Source organism: Lutra lutra, chromosome 12, assembly GCF_902655055.1.
Source record: "Lutra lutra chromosome 12, mLutLut1.2, whole genome shotgun sequence".
Lineage (NCBI taxonomy): Eukaryota > Metazoa > Chordata > Mammalia > Carnivora > Mustelidae > Lutra > Lutra lutra.
The window spans coordinates 56141264-56158471 of NC_062289.1; the positions used below are offsets into that span (position 1 = coordinate 56141264).

Consider the following 17208-nt stretch of genomic DNA (forward strand, 5'->3'; position numbering starts at 1 on the left):
TTACCTGGTCCTTATTAAAAACCAACTCTGTAAGGCATGTGGTATGAAAGTTGGATCCGTTTTCCCACAGTTTCAGCATCTTATGCTGTGTTGTGCTCTAATTCACTTTAAAGACAAACCTAAGGTTAACTGTTCATCTGTGGCTTCAAGTGGACAAACAGTGGCCCAGAGCCGCTTCATAATGAGCAGCAGTTTGTCCTCTGGGGGCCCTGCAGAAGCCCCCCCGGGGGGTGCTCCCCAGAAAGGATGCTGCTTCGGGCAGGGGCTGCCTGGAGGCAAGTCTAAGATGCTCACGTGCTTCCCCAGAGTAAATCTGTGATGTGGGACCAGAGGCTTGGGCTGCTCTACCCAAAGTGGTGCTGGGCTGATGGTGACAGAGAAGCAGAGGTGGTTCTGGGATACCAGTGGGGAGTGGGGGCCAAAACCAACTGGGCTGTCCTAATTCCCTCAAAATCAGCCCTGCTTTCTCCTGAAGTGTGGATCTAAAATTTGATGCCGTGGATTCTGTGCCTAAGAGAAACTCCCCGCAGCTGGGCCCAGTCCCTCCAGGGCCCCAGAGCTGCCCCGCTCACCTCATCCACTGTCCATCGGGCCACCTCGCTGGCCTGGATGTTGGCCACGCCCGGGAGGAGCTTGCAGTGCTGCTCCCTGCCAAGGGGAAGGTCCCGGAAGGGGTGGGCTGACACTGAGGACATGAAGATGGACTGGTGCAGCGCCTGCTGTGTCTGCTCAGCCGAGTATTCTGGAAGAGAGGCAGGGTGGGTCAAACACAGGCATGGGGCCAATTAGGGAGTAACACCTAGATCAGCCCCTCTTCCCAGGGGCCAGGATAGGGCAGGTGCACACTCAGCGGGGACCCTGGTGTTCCAGTCCCTTGGCATCGCTGCCAGGAGGTGTCCCCAAGCACAGGACATGCCACTGTTCTGTTTCAAAGCAACTGTCAGGAGAAACAGATGTTATATAAGGCCCAGATGACTCCGGCTATTTGCGAAGCAAGGTCAAATAATCTCTGGGAGACATTGTTTGATGCCAACCAAGAGCTAGCCTGTCACTGCCACTGGCTTCTCTCCACCCAGATCAGAGATCAGAGGAAGCACCGAGCCTTGCAGAACGTAGCTGTTAAGCAGATTGGCCCACTGACCCATCTGGGACATGAGTGGCCACAAAGAGCAACTTCTTCCTCGAAGCTGCTTCATATGCCTCCAAAGACACAATGAGCTCAGGTCCACATGTGGCTTCACAGGTCCCCTGGGGGACACTGATGTGGAATGCAGCACAGGGTCTCTGTGGGAATGTGGGTGGCAGCTGCTGAGCTAGCTCCCACCGGGACATGATGACCTCTCGGGACTTGCAGGAAGCAGCTGCAGCTGAGATGTGAATGTCCCGACATTGGAACTCTTAAATGGACACTCTTTTCAGAGCAAGAGCTCTGAATGAGCCCTGGTTCTAAGACCTGGAGGGCAGCGGCTGCTTGCTGGCTCAGGATTGGCTGCTCTCACTAAGGGGTAAGGCCTCCCTCCTGCCTCTTACTTGTCCCTGGGCTTACGGAACTGGTTTTCCACCTTCCAGAGTGACTTGACTCTTAAGTTCTATCCCAACATTGAGATGGAGCCGGAGATCTCAATTCAATTCCCTAGTTATTTTGCTTTGAATGTATAAATGGATAAGGAACAAAAACATTACAAAGATTTCAGAGAAAACCCAACTCATGCCTTTGTACTGTCATTTTTTAAGATGCTTTCAACACACATGAACAAAATAAAGCAACTGCTATTCTAAAATACTTTAAGACCATAAAAAATTGTTTTGAGCCTTCTAGAAGTCTACCCTTCCCAGTGCAAATGACAAGGAAGCACATAATTTAAACTCTATTATGATGGTTTATGTTTTACTAACAGAGTCTGAAATGCTATTATGCAAATATTTCTGTATAGTTTTCAGTAGGTGAGGCTGACCTGCACCTGGCATGGTCCCACGGTCACACACGCTCTCGTAATCAGAGGTTCCAACCAGGACGAAGCCCATTCATCACCACCCTGAGTGCTGAGTGCAGACATCCTGCATATTTCCTGATGCCTGCTGTCTGCACGGACAGAGAGACAGCAAAATTGCGGCCTTCTCCCAAATTCTTATGCTCCAGTTGCAAGCAGCAGCAAATTCATCTCTAAATGCTGATTGTCCAACACTGACCTTTTTAGTATGTAAATAGGTTATCTCCCTCCGTGCAGATCAGCCAACAGTATGCAGGGCTGCCGGTTTGGAAGCAGAACTTCACATCTTCTCGGAAAAGCCAGCATGTTTACAAATGTGACTGTTCCTTAATGAAGGTGTCAGGTTGGACAAGGAGCATGTACAAAGCCAGCCCTGAAGACCCAGGGGGCAGAAGCGTCCCTAGTGTCTGAGGTCAAGGCCGCAGAGTCAAGACCACCCAGGGCTCTCCTGGGCAATGAGGAGTTAACCCTGTCTGCTCAGAGGGATCCAGACCTCAAAGCAGGACTCTCAAAGGACACCGTTAATGAGTCTTATGTTTTGAAAGTACAGAGATGTGAAGGGATGGTGAATAGATTTCTGTGATGTACAAATAAAGGCCAAAGGCATTAAAATTGTCAAAGAATGACTATGCTCCGAGCAAGAACATTTTCCACACTGTAATTCTGGAAGCAGAATTACACTTCCTTGAATGCCAAGGGGTACACCTGGAAATCTGTCTAAGGTGTGCTTATACCAGCACCAAATAGCAGTGCTTCTCAGGATTCCGGGCCCTGGAAGATGGGGCCTGTGGGTCAGTTCAATGAACAAGGTGGCCTTCAGGTTCCAACGACAGGTGGGGGACCTTGCACTGTGTGCTGCATGCTTGAACACACGAGGCTTTATGTTGTCTCTAGTTTTTTAATTCAGTTAACTGTGTTCCTATTTAAATCAAACTATCTGCTTGAAGGGAGGTGAAAGCTAGGTTTCTCGAAGGATGGACAGGACTTAATGGAGAATAGGTCCTATATGACAAAGTTGAGTCCTCCCATGGCAGGTGGGAAAGGTCTGCTGCCAGTGTGCTGGGTGACCAGTCCCCTGCCTGGCTTTGAGTTCTCATGGGTATAAGGGCTCTTGTCTGTTTACCTACAACCTCATGTTCTGGGGAATGACTGCCAAAACTAGTACATCCCGAGCACAAATAGTATTTACACTATTATTAACTCTATAAAATGAGATGGGAAGCCTGAAAGGTGAGTATTTGGGCTCAAAAAGACATGAAGTTAGGTTAGGGAGGGAGTCTGAGAGCAGGAATTTGGAATAACCAGTCTGCCAACTCGAAGGCGGGACTGGAGTCCAGAACATGTACCATCTAGAGCTGGTGGGAGGGGGAAGGAGAATGCGAATGAGGGCATAGTGTGGTCCCCAGCATATCTGAACCATCCATTAAAGGATAAGGGCTCCTCTAAATGTGACTAAGTTCCTTGAGGTCAGGATTGATGCCCTGTGGAGGGATGATCCATTTTTCAAAGTTAACACCATGGAAGACTAATTTTCTAGCAGTAACAGGAAAGAGGGAATGGATTTTGGAGAGCATTTTGTGGTGGTTTGTCTTGCCTTTTTTGTATCTTTTACCAGGTCCAACTACTTCCAAAGCTGATGATTGTGGGGTGAGATCCTCATGTCTGGCTGAGAGAATGCTAGGATGGGTCTTGTGTCAGAGGACTGTGGCACTGGGGGAAGGGTAGGGTCCACACCAGCTCGCCTACTCATGAGTCCCGGCACCCACGCAGTTGCTGAGTGACTTAGCCTCCATATATCAAGGTGTTTGAAGGGGGGTAATAATAATACTTACATCCCACTGAGTCGTCAGCATTACAACAGCTCCTGGGACATGATAAGTGTTCAATACATGTGAGGGATGACTTTACTGTTACAAATATTATAAAAGAGACAGGCTCAAAATGGAGTCGTATGTGCTCAGCCCACATCAGCAAACCCAGACTTAATACCTGGCCTAGCTGCAGTTTCGGCCTCTCCCAGGAGCGCAGTCTCCGCCAGTCAGTCTGGAATTTCCTGGTGAGCATTTGTGAGGTAATCTGACTGCTGGATCCCTGCCATCCCCCTAAAAAAGGTGACCAAAACAACCCATTCTTTGCTTGTCCCTGTCCCCTTCTGCCTGAAAAATCCACTTTGTACAGTTCCTTGGAACTCCTGATATGGGAAACAAAGGCAGAAGAAAAATTATTAAATTTCCTTACTACCTAGATCCCCCTGACAAGTCCTTAAAATAGGCAGGGTAACATTTCTCTAGGGACTCAACTACTTCAACGTTAATACTTTGCTAAGGTCAAAAGGCAATCCTAGCCCAAAACCATGACCCCTACCCCCCCACCCCCCACCCAGGATCCTGTAAGTATAAAAATGTATAAAATTCATGTATAAAAATTTCTTTGGAAACTTCCTTTATCTCTAACCCCCCCCAAGATAAGTTTTGGCAATCATCCCCCAAGCATATGGTCCACCAATATACCTCTGAAGGGTTTCCTGACTAAGGTTTTATTAGACGATAACAAATGACATTTTCCCTACAATCGCTAGACCCTTTATAGTTCTGGAAAGCTTGCTTCCAAAATTCCTTAGAGGCTTACACTATCCCTAACGCCCTCCTAACCGGAAAGTATATAATGGGCCACTCCTCACAACCCCACTGCAGCTCTCTCTGCCCATGGGTCCTGTCCCCGTGCTTTAATAAAATCACCTTTGCACAAAAGACGTCTCAAGAATTCTTTCTTGGCCGTCGACTTCGAACCCTAACATCTTTCCTACATCACTTTCTATCTGCTAGAGAGGATGTTGTTCAATTCATGAATCATTGAAGAAAGCCAATGAGATCTTTAAAATTTAAAGTTGAATTTTGTTTTTTTAACATAAGATACAAAGATATTTTAACTTCTAATGGAATGTTTGGACATAGAAGATTTCCAAAGCCAGTGTGGCTGAATATGCCTAAAACCTATGAAAGCTAAAATACAGACTGAAACTCAAGGGCTTCATGCCATGTTCAGCTTGCACACCCAAGTGGTCCCAGAATGACAGTGTCGGGGTCACAAAAGTTGTCTGCCAAATCCTAGTGGGAGGAAAGGAGCGTGGGAGCCACGGCCACTGCCGACGCCGGCTAGGGCATCTTGCCCGGGCACACCGGTGCCAATGTGCAGGAACCGAGCCATTCCGCTAAAATACATTCAGCCTGCCAGCTTTCAAATTATGTGGCTCTTGACAGGCTTTTAAAATGTGGGGTGATTTGCATCATTTTAAATTCTGTGCATAAAATTAAGCTTTTGAAAATACCCACTTAAAAATCTGCATACATTTTTATGAAATGCGAACACACTGATTTTAACTTTTTACCAAGCCCAGCACAGCTCACGTCATATTATGGTTGCTAATAAATTAAAAAGCAGAAGCCTGTGATGAAGGTATATACTGTCTTCAGAAACTATTATCAAGTGAAAAGAATCAGATCATTTGTCTTGGGGCTCTTTGAGTAAACAGAGGCTTCTGGATTCAAAAGGATGTCCACCACGAACACAGGACAGAAGGGGGCTTCCTAACTGGGTGACTTATGTACTTCATCCAGGAGGCCCAGCATTCAGCCCCAGTATCCCCCTTACACAGCTGAGGGATATGGGATGCTTCCCAGTTACACTGCTCACTGCAGCAAGGGGTTCCTACCCACTCCCCTAAAAGTCAGCCAAGAAAATTCAGCCTGTGAAAGCAGCCCTCCTACTAGAGGTTGTCATATTTTCATTAGTCAAAATGCCTTTTGGGTCAGAAAGTGAAATGCATGTGTAATCCTGGCTTTGCCTCTAACATCAACGTGTGAATGACAATAAAGAAAGCCATCCCTACACTTAAGATAGCTTTCCCCTTCCAGAAAACATTGAGCATGTAGTACTTGTCACCTCAGCGGTTTGCTGTTTCTAGAATAGTTTGGTTGTAACAAGTTTTTGGATATTATTTTTCTCTCACTGGGTGTTTCTTTTGGGTTTATGAATTTAAAAAATATATTATGGTGTGTTTACTGATTTTGGCCCAGGCACTTTGAGATCTGGAGCACCCACTAGTTTCTGCAGCCAGCACGTTCAGCTGTGTGTCCAGCTATAGGGGCGGGGGGGCCCTAACTAGAATACTAGTTGACTTGGTCTGGTACTTGGAGCATATCCATTCAGCAGCATTCAGAGAGGAGGAAATAAATAGTTCCATCTCCAGAAATAGTCAGTCAATGCCTTTCTTGCAGAGGCAACAAGTTGCTGGAATCCAGCGGACTCTGATGGGACAGGAGTCTCCACAACAAGTGCCATCTGCTCTGAAAGGGGAAACCCTAGCTGGGCACAGACAGGCCCTCTGCTCCAAGTCCACGGGGATAGCCAGACCTGCCCAGTTGTGGAGGCTGTGGGACTCAGGCCTGCCTCTTGGTTGTCATGAGCAGACAGATGCAGGACATGGTATGAGCACAGTCAGCTTCCCCATCCTACAGACTTCAGCAAAATCTGAAGGATTTTGAGAGGAAAAGATTTTAATTCATTTGCAAATAACATGAAAGTAGGTCCCTGATTTCTTCTCTGCCCCTCTCATTCTCCCAGCTTCTGCTCCTCTCCCACAAAGGGAAAAAATCCTTTATGGAAATGTTCTTTAAAAATATGGTTGTTTCTTCACAAAGGCGCGTACAACAAAACTGAAGCAAGTGAGTCATAAATGGTAACCAGAGGCTGCACGGCTGGGCCTCGAGTTATTTTTAATCCCACTAACTACAGAGACCCATTTCACAAGCAACCCTCTCTTCAATGAAAGGGGTAGCAATTCTGCTGTGTTCTCTGCTCTACAGAGGAGCAAATAAAAAATAAAATGACAATGGGTCCCAGTATGATGTTATGTTTTTTCTTGATTACTGTATACCGTGACAATCACTGTCAGACTTTCCTCAATTTACCCATCACTTCCTGAGGAGTTACTCTGCTTGCAGCCTTGTGCCCCAGTAGCAACTTCTGCTGGGGAAGCGTGGAAAGGCTCAGGATGGGCTTTGCACTTGGCAACATTATTTCTTCTCAGGATCCCCTGGTTTCAGGCCTTTGTTCTTAAGGGGCTTGGTGTGTCAGTTCTTTTTCTTTTTCTTTTTCAAAATTTTATTTATTTGATAGAGATCACAAGTATAGGCAGAGAGGCAGGCAGAGAGAGAGGGGGAAACAGGCTCCCTGGTGAGCAGAGAGCCCGACGTGGGACTTGATCCCAGGACCCTGGGATCATGACCTGAGCCCAAGGCAGAGGCTTAATTCACTGAGCCACACAGGAGCCCGGGGGGCGGGTGGGGGAGTCGGGGGGGGCACGATCATTTCTATGCTACCTCATCTTCTCTTGATTTGACCAGGCTGAACTCACTCAGTCCCTCCATTTCTATTTCTTTACCCCCCAGGCTCCTCAAAACACAAAGAAACCCAGAGCAAGAGGAACCCAAACGGCATCCGGGAGACGAGACAACCACACAACATCTGCATTCAGGAACACACCTGAACAGGAGGTCCGTTTCCAGCAGGCCCTCTGCCCACGGCAGGTTTGCACCCCTAACTTCTACTCCTAGCAAGTGGGGTGATTTGTTGTTCTGTGCTCCATTTTTTTGTAACCTTATTATTTAAAACCCATACATTTGTATCTGCAGAGTGCTTTGTGATCGTGGTTCTTCGTCTTTTGTCTTTCCTCATCACAAACCCGTTTGTTCTGCAATGATTTTATATGAATGTGGGAGACGAAGCACAGAAATGTCTGGGACTTCCCAGGGGGCCAATCAGTAGAATCAGAAGCTGAATGAAGAATGCTGCATGTTCTAGATCTGTGTACTATCCACAAAGCAGCCACTGGCCACACGTGGCCCTGGACTATGTGCAATGTGGATAGTACAACCTGAGATGTGCTGTGAGTGAATGATGTGTCCTGGATTTTGATTACTTTTACAAAAAAAATAATAATGTAAAATATGCCCTTACACTTTTTAATCTTGATTTACATGTGAAATGATATTTTGTATATATCGGGTTAAATAAAGTGCCAATCAATGAACTTTTCTTGTTTCTTTTGTTATTTTAAACGTGGCTGCTAGATAACTTGGAGCTCGCAGGCCGCTAGCGTATTTCCACTGGACAGTGCCATGTGGAAGAGTGCAGAGTTGTGGCATCTGGGCCACGTGTGGGGAGTCCAGGGTGTTGACTAGAGTCCACAGGACTCCTTGTGCTACCATGATAATCGTACCGCTCCGGGTGGCCTGCACGACCCCAGCCACTGCAAGCCTGAGGGTAGAGGAAGAAAGAAGACTGGAGATTAGAGACTGCCCTCCTGGGTTGGGGAGTGCTGCTGGAGAGGTGGCCTGAGCTCGAATCCTGGCTCCACAGTCAACCGGCTGGGATGCCGGAGTTGTGCACTGGTACACTGGTCTGGCACACAGAGGATGTTCATTGTCTCCACAGTTGGTAAATAAATGACTGAAGGAAGAAATGCATGTATCGGGCAAGTAGGAACTAACTTCATTTACTACAAATGCAAAGAATGGTGGCTTTCAAAACCAGATCAGGAACCACTGAGATTTCAAGCCACTTTCTCTAAAAGTGTGGCAGTATACCCCCAAATCACTAAATTCTCAAGGATCCTGTGGTAACTCAGCTCCTCTCTTTCCTCCCTGGTGAGTGGGTCCTAGGGGGAGGATGGACACAGAGCTTTGAAGTTTCTAGACTTCCTATTGCCATTTTCTGAGAGTCCTTGATCGTCACAGAAAAGACCAGCCTCCTCTGAGACCCCATTTTTGGGCTTTATAATTCATCACCTCCGTTCAGAGCCAACTGGCCTACCCTCCTCAGCCTTGCTCCCTCAGTGAAAACCCAGTGCCCCAGCTCACGGTCCCTGGTCCTCCAGGCCTGCCTTCCCTGTGAGCAGGTGCCACCACACTGGCCTGTCCCCTTGACACCCCTCCTGCCTGTCCTCATTGTCACATCTCTGAAGACCGAGAAGCAGCGCTCCTCACGGGCGGCCATCCAGCCCCACAGCCTACTGCTGGCCTTCTTCCCTACTGACTGAGCGTCTCCTCGCAGCTCCTACTCAGCAAGCACCCAAACTGTATCCACCCTCTGCTAGACACTGCAGTCTTCCATTTCTCCCCCGCACGGCTCTCTCTTCCCCAGCCCTGCCACAGGAACTCAAGGCTGCGCCTCCTTCAGTGGCTTCCACATCTCCTCGGGTCCTCAGCTGGCTCCTCCCGCCCCTCAACTGTTGGCCCGTGGGACACAGCCCTCCTGGCTTCTCTTGGCCTTGCTGCCTTCACAAAGGCACCTTTGACCAGTTTATAGCCAAACACAACCAGATCCCGATGGGACATGTCATTTCACAAGCAGGGGGAGTGGCGAATAATACTAACTCCCTATAATAAGACTCAGTCCCCTCGTCCGTGACAGGATTCAGCTGCCAGCTTTTATTCCCGAGAGCAGGGTTTCCGCTCCTCCTTTTGATCTTACAGCAGCAAACTCTCTTGTAAGGGGTCTCCAATGCCAGGAGTCTACCCGTCAGTTCCCACCAGTTCGCTTAGGATTCACTGCACGGAGGTCCTCAGGCCTCCTCACTGTCCTCAGCCCTCAGCAGGGGGTGTCCTGCCTGGTCAGGGTCGCTCCCACACCACCCCACCACTTGCTACCCTATACAGAGACTGTCTGTTTGCTCTGCGGTCTTGATTCATGGAGTATAAACTCAAGGGCAGTCCTTTCCAGTTCCTCCTTGCATCCCTGCAGGCGGCACCAATCTGACACATGGTACGGCGGAGTCCAGGTGCTTCCTACCTGATGGGAGCGCTGAGCCATCTGAGGAATTGTACCGCAGAGACAAATAACGTGGTGGCAAATGCTAACTCGCTCTGTGCCAGGGAAAACAATGAGTTTCTATCCTGTGGGCTCTCGTTTGCCAAATAGACTCATTACTGAAAGGCTGAGAATTGTTTGTGATATGGAATCTAACTAACATCTCAATTTTGATACTTGAGAAGCAGATACCCCTGGTTTCATTTCAACAAAAATGAGAGAAATCCATATTAACTTTTGGTATGTTAGTCATCCAATAAAAGATTTCAGTGCAGCATATTTTTTGATTTTGAAAGGGTGACCTTTTCGTTTAGTATCTGCTTCACACAGCTTGAGACATCATTAATTAACTCCTTTTGATTGAATACTACAACCCAATCGCTCAGCATGTATTTTTTTTTTTATCCTCTGCAAGACCATTTCCTTTCACTTGCAGACGTGAGACCATAATTAAAAGAACACTGGTGCCAACTTGACCAAGAAATGGAGTCTCTCTTTTCAAATTGCCCCCCCACACCTGTTCACTTCCTATCCCTGCTCTTTGCGTGCAGTCACAAGAGCACACCCTATTCGAGCGGACACTGGCAAGTCTGAAATGTCCTGCCCTGCTTAGACCTGTGTCAGTGTGGCACGGGAGAAAACAGTACGGAGTGTGAGGAACAGTTTAATTGCCCTCTTAATCCCAGCTGTGGATGGTGGTTCGGGATTGGAAGGAGGCCGGTGGATTTGAATTGGTGGGGGGGGGGGCACCTAGGGTGGCAGCATGTGGGGCCAGTGTCAGAGCCCAGGCCTGGGAGTGTGCCGGGCTCCTGACTCCCTCGGCTGTTTCTCATCTCCGGTAATGTAGGGGTGGGGAGCAACGAGTGAGCTAATACATCATAAACCTGAAAATCTTACACAACCCACCTCCAGGGGGGAAGACACCTCTGTCCTTTCTCTCTGTGCCATCCCCACCCTGCAGCGTATTAGCGTGGCCCCTGACACAGGGCAGGTGCTCAAGGGCTGTTTGCGGATATACAGGCAGCAGGACAGGCAGAAATCCTGAGGAGGGAGGATGATCGGTGTTGACTGATGGAAAGCCTGAGGCTCCCCACTGTGTTCGTGCCCTCAGGGAACACCTCATTGGATTTCGCCTCCTCCTTCTCTGCACTGCTCCATTCCTAACCTCTGGACTGCTGGAGCAAGGAGTCCTTGGGTGCCCAACCTCAGGGAAACCTCGGGTCGAATAGTTCCTGAGGACTCCACGGTGGCCAGGCTCACGGTGAAGCCCAGCCAGTCCAGGGCAGGGCACTGTGCACACCAGCCGGGAGCTCTCCATCAGGATGGCGAAATGGCACCTGAGGGGATGGGCCCTGGAGCTGCCAGTGCCATGGTGGGGGAGCTTCAGAGCCCTCTGCTGGCACCAGTCTGGACTTGGAGTGAGCTGGGAACCAAGAGCACAGTCGTTTGCTGGTTGCCTCTTACTGACGGTTTTATTTTCTCCACCTGACCTCGTGGGGGTAGTGCTATTAGCTCTCGAGGGTCTCAAACACCCTAGGGAACTTGGCAAAAGACATTCAGCAGGCAATGGCAGGGGTGGAATGCCAACCCCAGAGCCCACCACAGCAGGGGCACTCCTTTCCTCCGATCCCTTGAAAGAAGTTTCTTTCTGTCACTGCCTCCGGATTTCTGTATAAAGTGTTAGAGGTGAAAGTGACATTTTGGGGAGGCAGGGATTGTGGGGCCTGATCATTCTGGGGAAGACAGAGGTGCCTCTCCTTTATAAGGAAAGCCTTATAAAATGCTTAGTGCTGCACCACTAAGGCAACAGATCTCCAGACAGATCTTTGGGAGTATTGCCAGACTTACCTCAAAATAAACATGTTTTCGGGGACTCTACCTGGAAACTGTGTAGACCTGATCAAAGAAGCACTCTGAGCCTTGGAGAGGACAGCTTGGCAGGAGGGAGAAGACAGCAGCCCCCAGTGCATGAGCCCAGGGGCCCACCCACTTCGACTGGGGAATTCGGCACTGCTGCTCATCCTTTCCCGTCTCTGGCCAGAAGAGCTGTCTCCTTCCTTGGCAAGGAGCTCGGCACAGACGCTCCCTCCAAAGCAGTGCCAAGGGCTCCCCTCATGGAGGTGCTGACGTGTTCACAGAATCGGAGAAATCAGCCTGTGTCGTGGGGGTGCTCGGAGGTCCAAGCGATGGGTCTGTGTGTTTTGGAAGTCGGCCTGTTTTCACAGGCTTCTGTGCTCCATCCACCCCGTGGAGGAGCTGTTCTTTTTCGCAAATGGTCCTGGGGGAACTCTTCCAGCCTGGGACAGCCCCAAAGGCCCAGCAGTTTCCATTCTGAGGCACGTTCCCTCGCCTGTCTTCTGCTCTGGGAGAGGGAGGCACTTGGCAGAAGCCAGATTGCCCCTTGTGAATCCACACTGAGCGCCCCCTCTTATGTGTTCCTGTGATCCTTTCTTTCGTTGAAAACACCTCGACACATTAGTTTGTGGGCTTCTTCTCACATTTCCTTTCTGGGCAAATTCAATGAGGAAGCAGCTCAGGGGATGTTTCCTTTTCTTGGGAGTTGTACGTATTTCCAACGTATTCCCTGCTTTCAGGGAGGCAAGTCACAACGGTGCCCCCAGGAGAGGCTGCTGCTTGTGTGGTCCTTGTTCTGGTTTTCTCGTAAATACTGAGACGAGGGCCAGAGAGGCAGAAAGCCCTGGCGGCAGCTGTTCGTGCAGTACGGCTCATGTTCGCGCCCACACCATATTTCCCTACTACTTGGCTTTCCGGTGAGCCCCTCCTGCCCGTGTTCCTGTTTTTTCCTATATTCACAGAGCTCGTGTATTCTCCCACGCACTGTGGCAGGAACCGCCCTCGCCCTCTTTGGGTCCTCACCCTCCTTGGCCCCAGGCTCACCTGTCGATCCCAGACGGCACAGTGGACCCTGAAGACTGGAAGACATACGGGCGGAGCAGAAAATAATTTTAAGGCTAGCTCTCCTAGTTATAAGAAGAAATCAGTAAGCTTGGTATTTTATAGACTTCAGCCTTTTCCTTCAAAATTATTAGAAGTATGAAAAGAAACACTATACCAGCAATTATGAAAATCAACTTATTCTGGAGAAGCAAAAAATATGGAATAAGCTTTTATTCATTACAGGATTCAAGTGTTGTCAGAAACTGGGGTTTAAGCCCCATATAAGCTGCTCCGTTCTGTCATTTATGTTCTGTCCCGAAACGAACCTCACTTGATGCCAATATGCGCAGATAATACATCTGACTTTTTCTAATTTACTAGCCTCAAGAAAACAGAAAGCTTTTACTGTTCTCACATTGTGTGTGTGTGTGTGTGTATGTGTGTGTTGGAAAGAAGCAAAAGGAAAAAGGAAAAGAACTCCAAACATTTAGCTGGCAGGACAGGTACCTGGCACAAGTTAAAAACAAATTAGGAAGCAAAGAGATAATGAAGGAACCAGATCTGCCACTACAGTCTGCATTTCAACCTCCTTTTGAAAATCGGGAGGCCAGCCTACGGAGACATCCACTTCCATCTGGGCAACACCTGTGCCCCCCTTTTCCCATGCAGGTTGCCCACTCCCCCTGCACCTTGGTCCTGCTCCTGCTGCCCTGCCCATTGCACATTTTCCCGACACACCTCTTGAGTGCCAGCCTAGAGCAATGTGCTCTCTTCCTTCAGTGTGGGGGGTGGGGGTGGGGAGTGTTCTTTGCGCTGTGCAGAAGTGATTTCCCAGATCCACCAAGCTGTGGACACAGTCGGAGGTTATTTCTTGATGATGTGTTAGCACAGGAGCCAAGAACATACAGTTAGTCTGAACCAGGATCTGTCACCTGAAATTCACATTGTCCAGTCAGAATTCCACGCAGAAGCATGGAACCAGAGGACCCACCAATGGAACCATCCAGGTGCCTGGGCTGCATAGAGTCTCACAGACGTCATGGAAAATGTCATGGAAAATGTCCACCACAGAGCCAGTGGGCATACCTCTAGAAAATACAGGCTGAAAAATATGTTCTTTGCAGATTCAGAAAGTAACCAGGATAAATTATAGCTCAGAAGAGTCAAGTTTATGAACCTATTGTATTTACAGGGTATTTGAGGCAGATGCCTAATTGACACATTCATAATACCTCGCAGAATGACAGTCTAATTTCCATTTTTAAAAAGTGCACAAGATTGCATCAAAGCTGTCACATTTATCACAGGCAAGCCTAGAGGGACAGGAATGTGGTGGGATAAGAGATAGTATGATTTATCCTGGATTGATTAATTGACTATTATTTCCCATGTATGTGAACATATAAAATGATGTAGAATTTTAAAATTTTACTTTTTATGTATTTAAGTCATAAAAAATATGACTACTAGTAAATGCTGAGTAACTATTTCAGGGTAACTTACTTCTAGGTAACTACTTCAAACCTGTCATAGTATGAAATTCAAGTAACAACCGTGGGGCAACTGAGGAAACAGGCTGAGGGCCCCAATTCCTCAGCGACAAGGTGTCAATTTCCTTGGGTCTTTCACTTCTGTATGTGGAAATATGAGAGACTTACAGGACTTGGTTATGAGAGCCTCATGACAAATGTGGCCCATCTCACAAAGAAACAGCCTGTTGTTCATCAAGGCCTTCATTTCCAGCATGGAGGTAATGCTTGCATTGATATAGGGAAACCGCTTTCTCAAGTAAATGATACTTGCCTACAAAACCACGCTTTGGACCTCTGTCAAAAATGCAAATGCCTTTGGAATCAGTAATTTTCTCTAAAAGGCTTTTTTCCTCTTGAAGATCTTTGGAAGTGCTGTCACTCAAAGAGATAATGTTATGTCTGAAGGACTGAGCTGAATGCTCCGGGATTACTCAGTCACAAGATACCTGCATCTCTGTTAATAAGTTAAGAGAATAAGGTGGTAACACCAACACCACAAACAATCACAGAATCCTGTTCTTAATTATCAACCACAAAAGGTAAGCTGCTAATACCTGGGAGTTTGTGTGGGTGGGGTTTAAAAACAGCGTAAAAGAAGGAGAGCATTGTAATGCAGCCTGGGTTTGAGGAAGACTGACTCAGAGAGGCTGTCACCACACTCTCACAACCCTGTCTGTTGAAAGGTGTGATATTTAGGGACATTCTGCAGAGCTTCTAATAAACCATTTGAAAGAGAAAACACTGAGAACAAGATGGAATGGTGGCAGAAGACAGCGGCGGGGATGGAATATGTGCCTGAGATAAATGAGAAACAAGTTTCTGAGGCGAGAAGATCCCTCCTGCCTCCCCAGTAACCTCGGATTTTCAGGCAATGAGACTGCCCCACCACTCTGCAGTCTTCCTTTCGGGCTGATGTCCTCATACTCAATATACCTCAATTACACAGTGAGGCTGCATTGTGTCAAATTTTGTTCTCACTGGGGAATAGCAAAATCATCTGGAACTCTCTTCTAAGGCCCCATACATTTATGAGGCCATAGCAGTGTCATTTGGGGGGAAATGCCAGGATAAATCATTGTGGCTACATTTCTGAAGTGTGACAAGGCTACGGAAGCCCATCACTGAGCTGCGCCTTATTCTAGAACACTCCCCACTCAAAGCTCCTGTTACAACTTGTATGCGCTGCCAAGAAATGGTTTCTCTTCATTTTTACGACTTTCTCTTTTTAGAGGCTTCTAGTATGTTCTTCAAAACTGAAGATGTTGGGGTGCCTGGGTGGTTCAGTGGGTTAAGCCTCTGCCTCGGGCTCAGGTCATGATCCCAGGGTCCTGGGATCGAGCCCCGCAACAGGTTCTCTAATCTGCGGGTAGCGTGCTTCCTCCTGACCCCCTGCCTGCCTCTCTGCCTACTTGTGATCTCTCTCTTTGTCAAATAAATAAAATCTCTAAAAACAACAACAAAAACCTGAAGATGTTGAGAAGTGAATACAACTCCAAAGAAAACGTTACATGTATTTAATTATGTCACTGTAACAATGCAAAAAATTCTTGACAGAACTGAATATTTGGGAAAAAAGTGCCTTTCAAAATATTTCAGAGGCTATTACATTTTCGGTTTTGAGTAGAAAAGGGAGACTTCTGGGTAGCCCCCCACCCCTCATTTTCATTTATTATTCTTTCAAAGGCAGCTAATGCTGCTTATGTTCCCATTTCTTTCTTGGTGAGAAAATTAATGGATATGCTAAAAAAATTTGCATGCAGAGTGAACCTGAACCTTGTTCCTGAATTATTTTTGGACTTTGGTCCTGAATCATGGATAATGATCTAGGTGACTTCAGGAGAATTTTCTCAGAGGGGGTTAAAAACTGACAGGTGTAGATGACTGGTCGGAGTCCTATCAATCAATTATAGGTAGGGAAATGGAAAACAGCAGCTTGGGCCTCAAACTGGGCTTCCTTAACAAATAGGAAATGTCATTCTTAACTTTTCCTTTCTGAGATCTCCAGATAATAGCCCTATGGGAAGGAGGAACAATTTAATGAAAGCTTTTACCCGCCGGCTGAAACTAAGCAGCGTATTTATAAACGGCTCTGAAATTCAAGTAGAAAGCTCTTACCTACTCAAAGTTCAAATGAGAACACAAGGCAAACGAGTGAAGACACCAAGGCAAAGCACACGGGCTGGGCTGCCAAGTATGTAATATTAAACCAAAGGCGAATGTGCGACAGGTGATTCTGGGAGAATCCGTGGGCAACCAGAAGACCGGCCTTCGTTAAGGCTGATCCGAAATGCCCTTCGAGGGAAGCTACTGTTGCAGGTGGAAAATATTTTACTAAATACTGTGTAAACCGTTCTGCTCCTTCTGTTCCCAGCACTAAAATCCTGGCCTTTTCCCCTCTGCCTCCCCAAGCGGGGCCTGCCCCACAAGGCCCCACATGCATGCAACGGTTTCTGTGCGCCAGGCACTGTTTTAGGCTTTTAAAGTAAGCAATGTGGGGCAGGGAGAGGGAATGGAATTTGCCTAAGAAAACTTCTAGAGAGTGGCAGAGTTGGGATCCCCAGTGAGGCTGTCTGGCTTCCTGGTCTGTGCTCTCAACCACTGTATGACACAGACCTTTCTGAGCGATTTCTGAGTACTGAAGTTACAAGGACTATTGTCAACATGTAGGCAACAATTGGTCTGGATATGGGGGTGTCAGAAGCCAGCATGTTGAGGGAGACTCTCCCGGGCAGGTGAGGGGGTAGTGAGACCCTGAGGCATAAAGTGTGTGGGGCAGAGTTTAGTGTACCTGGCACTGGGGCTAGAAGACATAGAATACAGACAGCAGAGCACTCAGTGAGGGTTGAAGGAAGGGTAGACACTGCAGGTGGGACACCAGGAGACAGGCTAATTCTGTAGGTGGATTTTGCAGCTGGGGT

At 47.8% G+C, this 17208-nt stretch overlaps 1 protein-coding gene across 6 annotated transcripts in view; it reads right to left on the minus strand.

Annotated features, from left to right (window-relative positions):
• The window catches only part of L3MBTL4 (L3MBTL histone methyl-lysine binding protein 4), a 465624-nt gene that overhangs the window by 12842 nt on the left and 435574 nt on the right, over positions 1-17208 (minus strand). For all 6 annotated transcript variants that reach the window (XM_047697687.1, XM_047697683.1, XM_047697681.1 and 3 more), the window contains one exon: positions 573-742. In XM_047697687.1, the coding sequence (XP_047553643.1) occupies positions 573-742 (170 nt within the window). The remainder of the gene's footprint in view (positions 1-572; positions 743-17208) is intronic.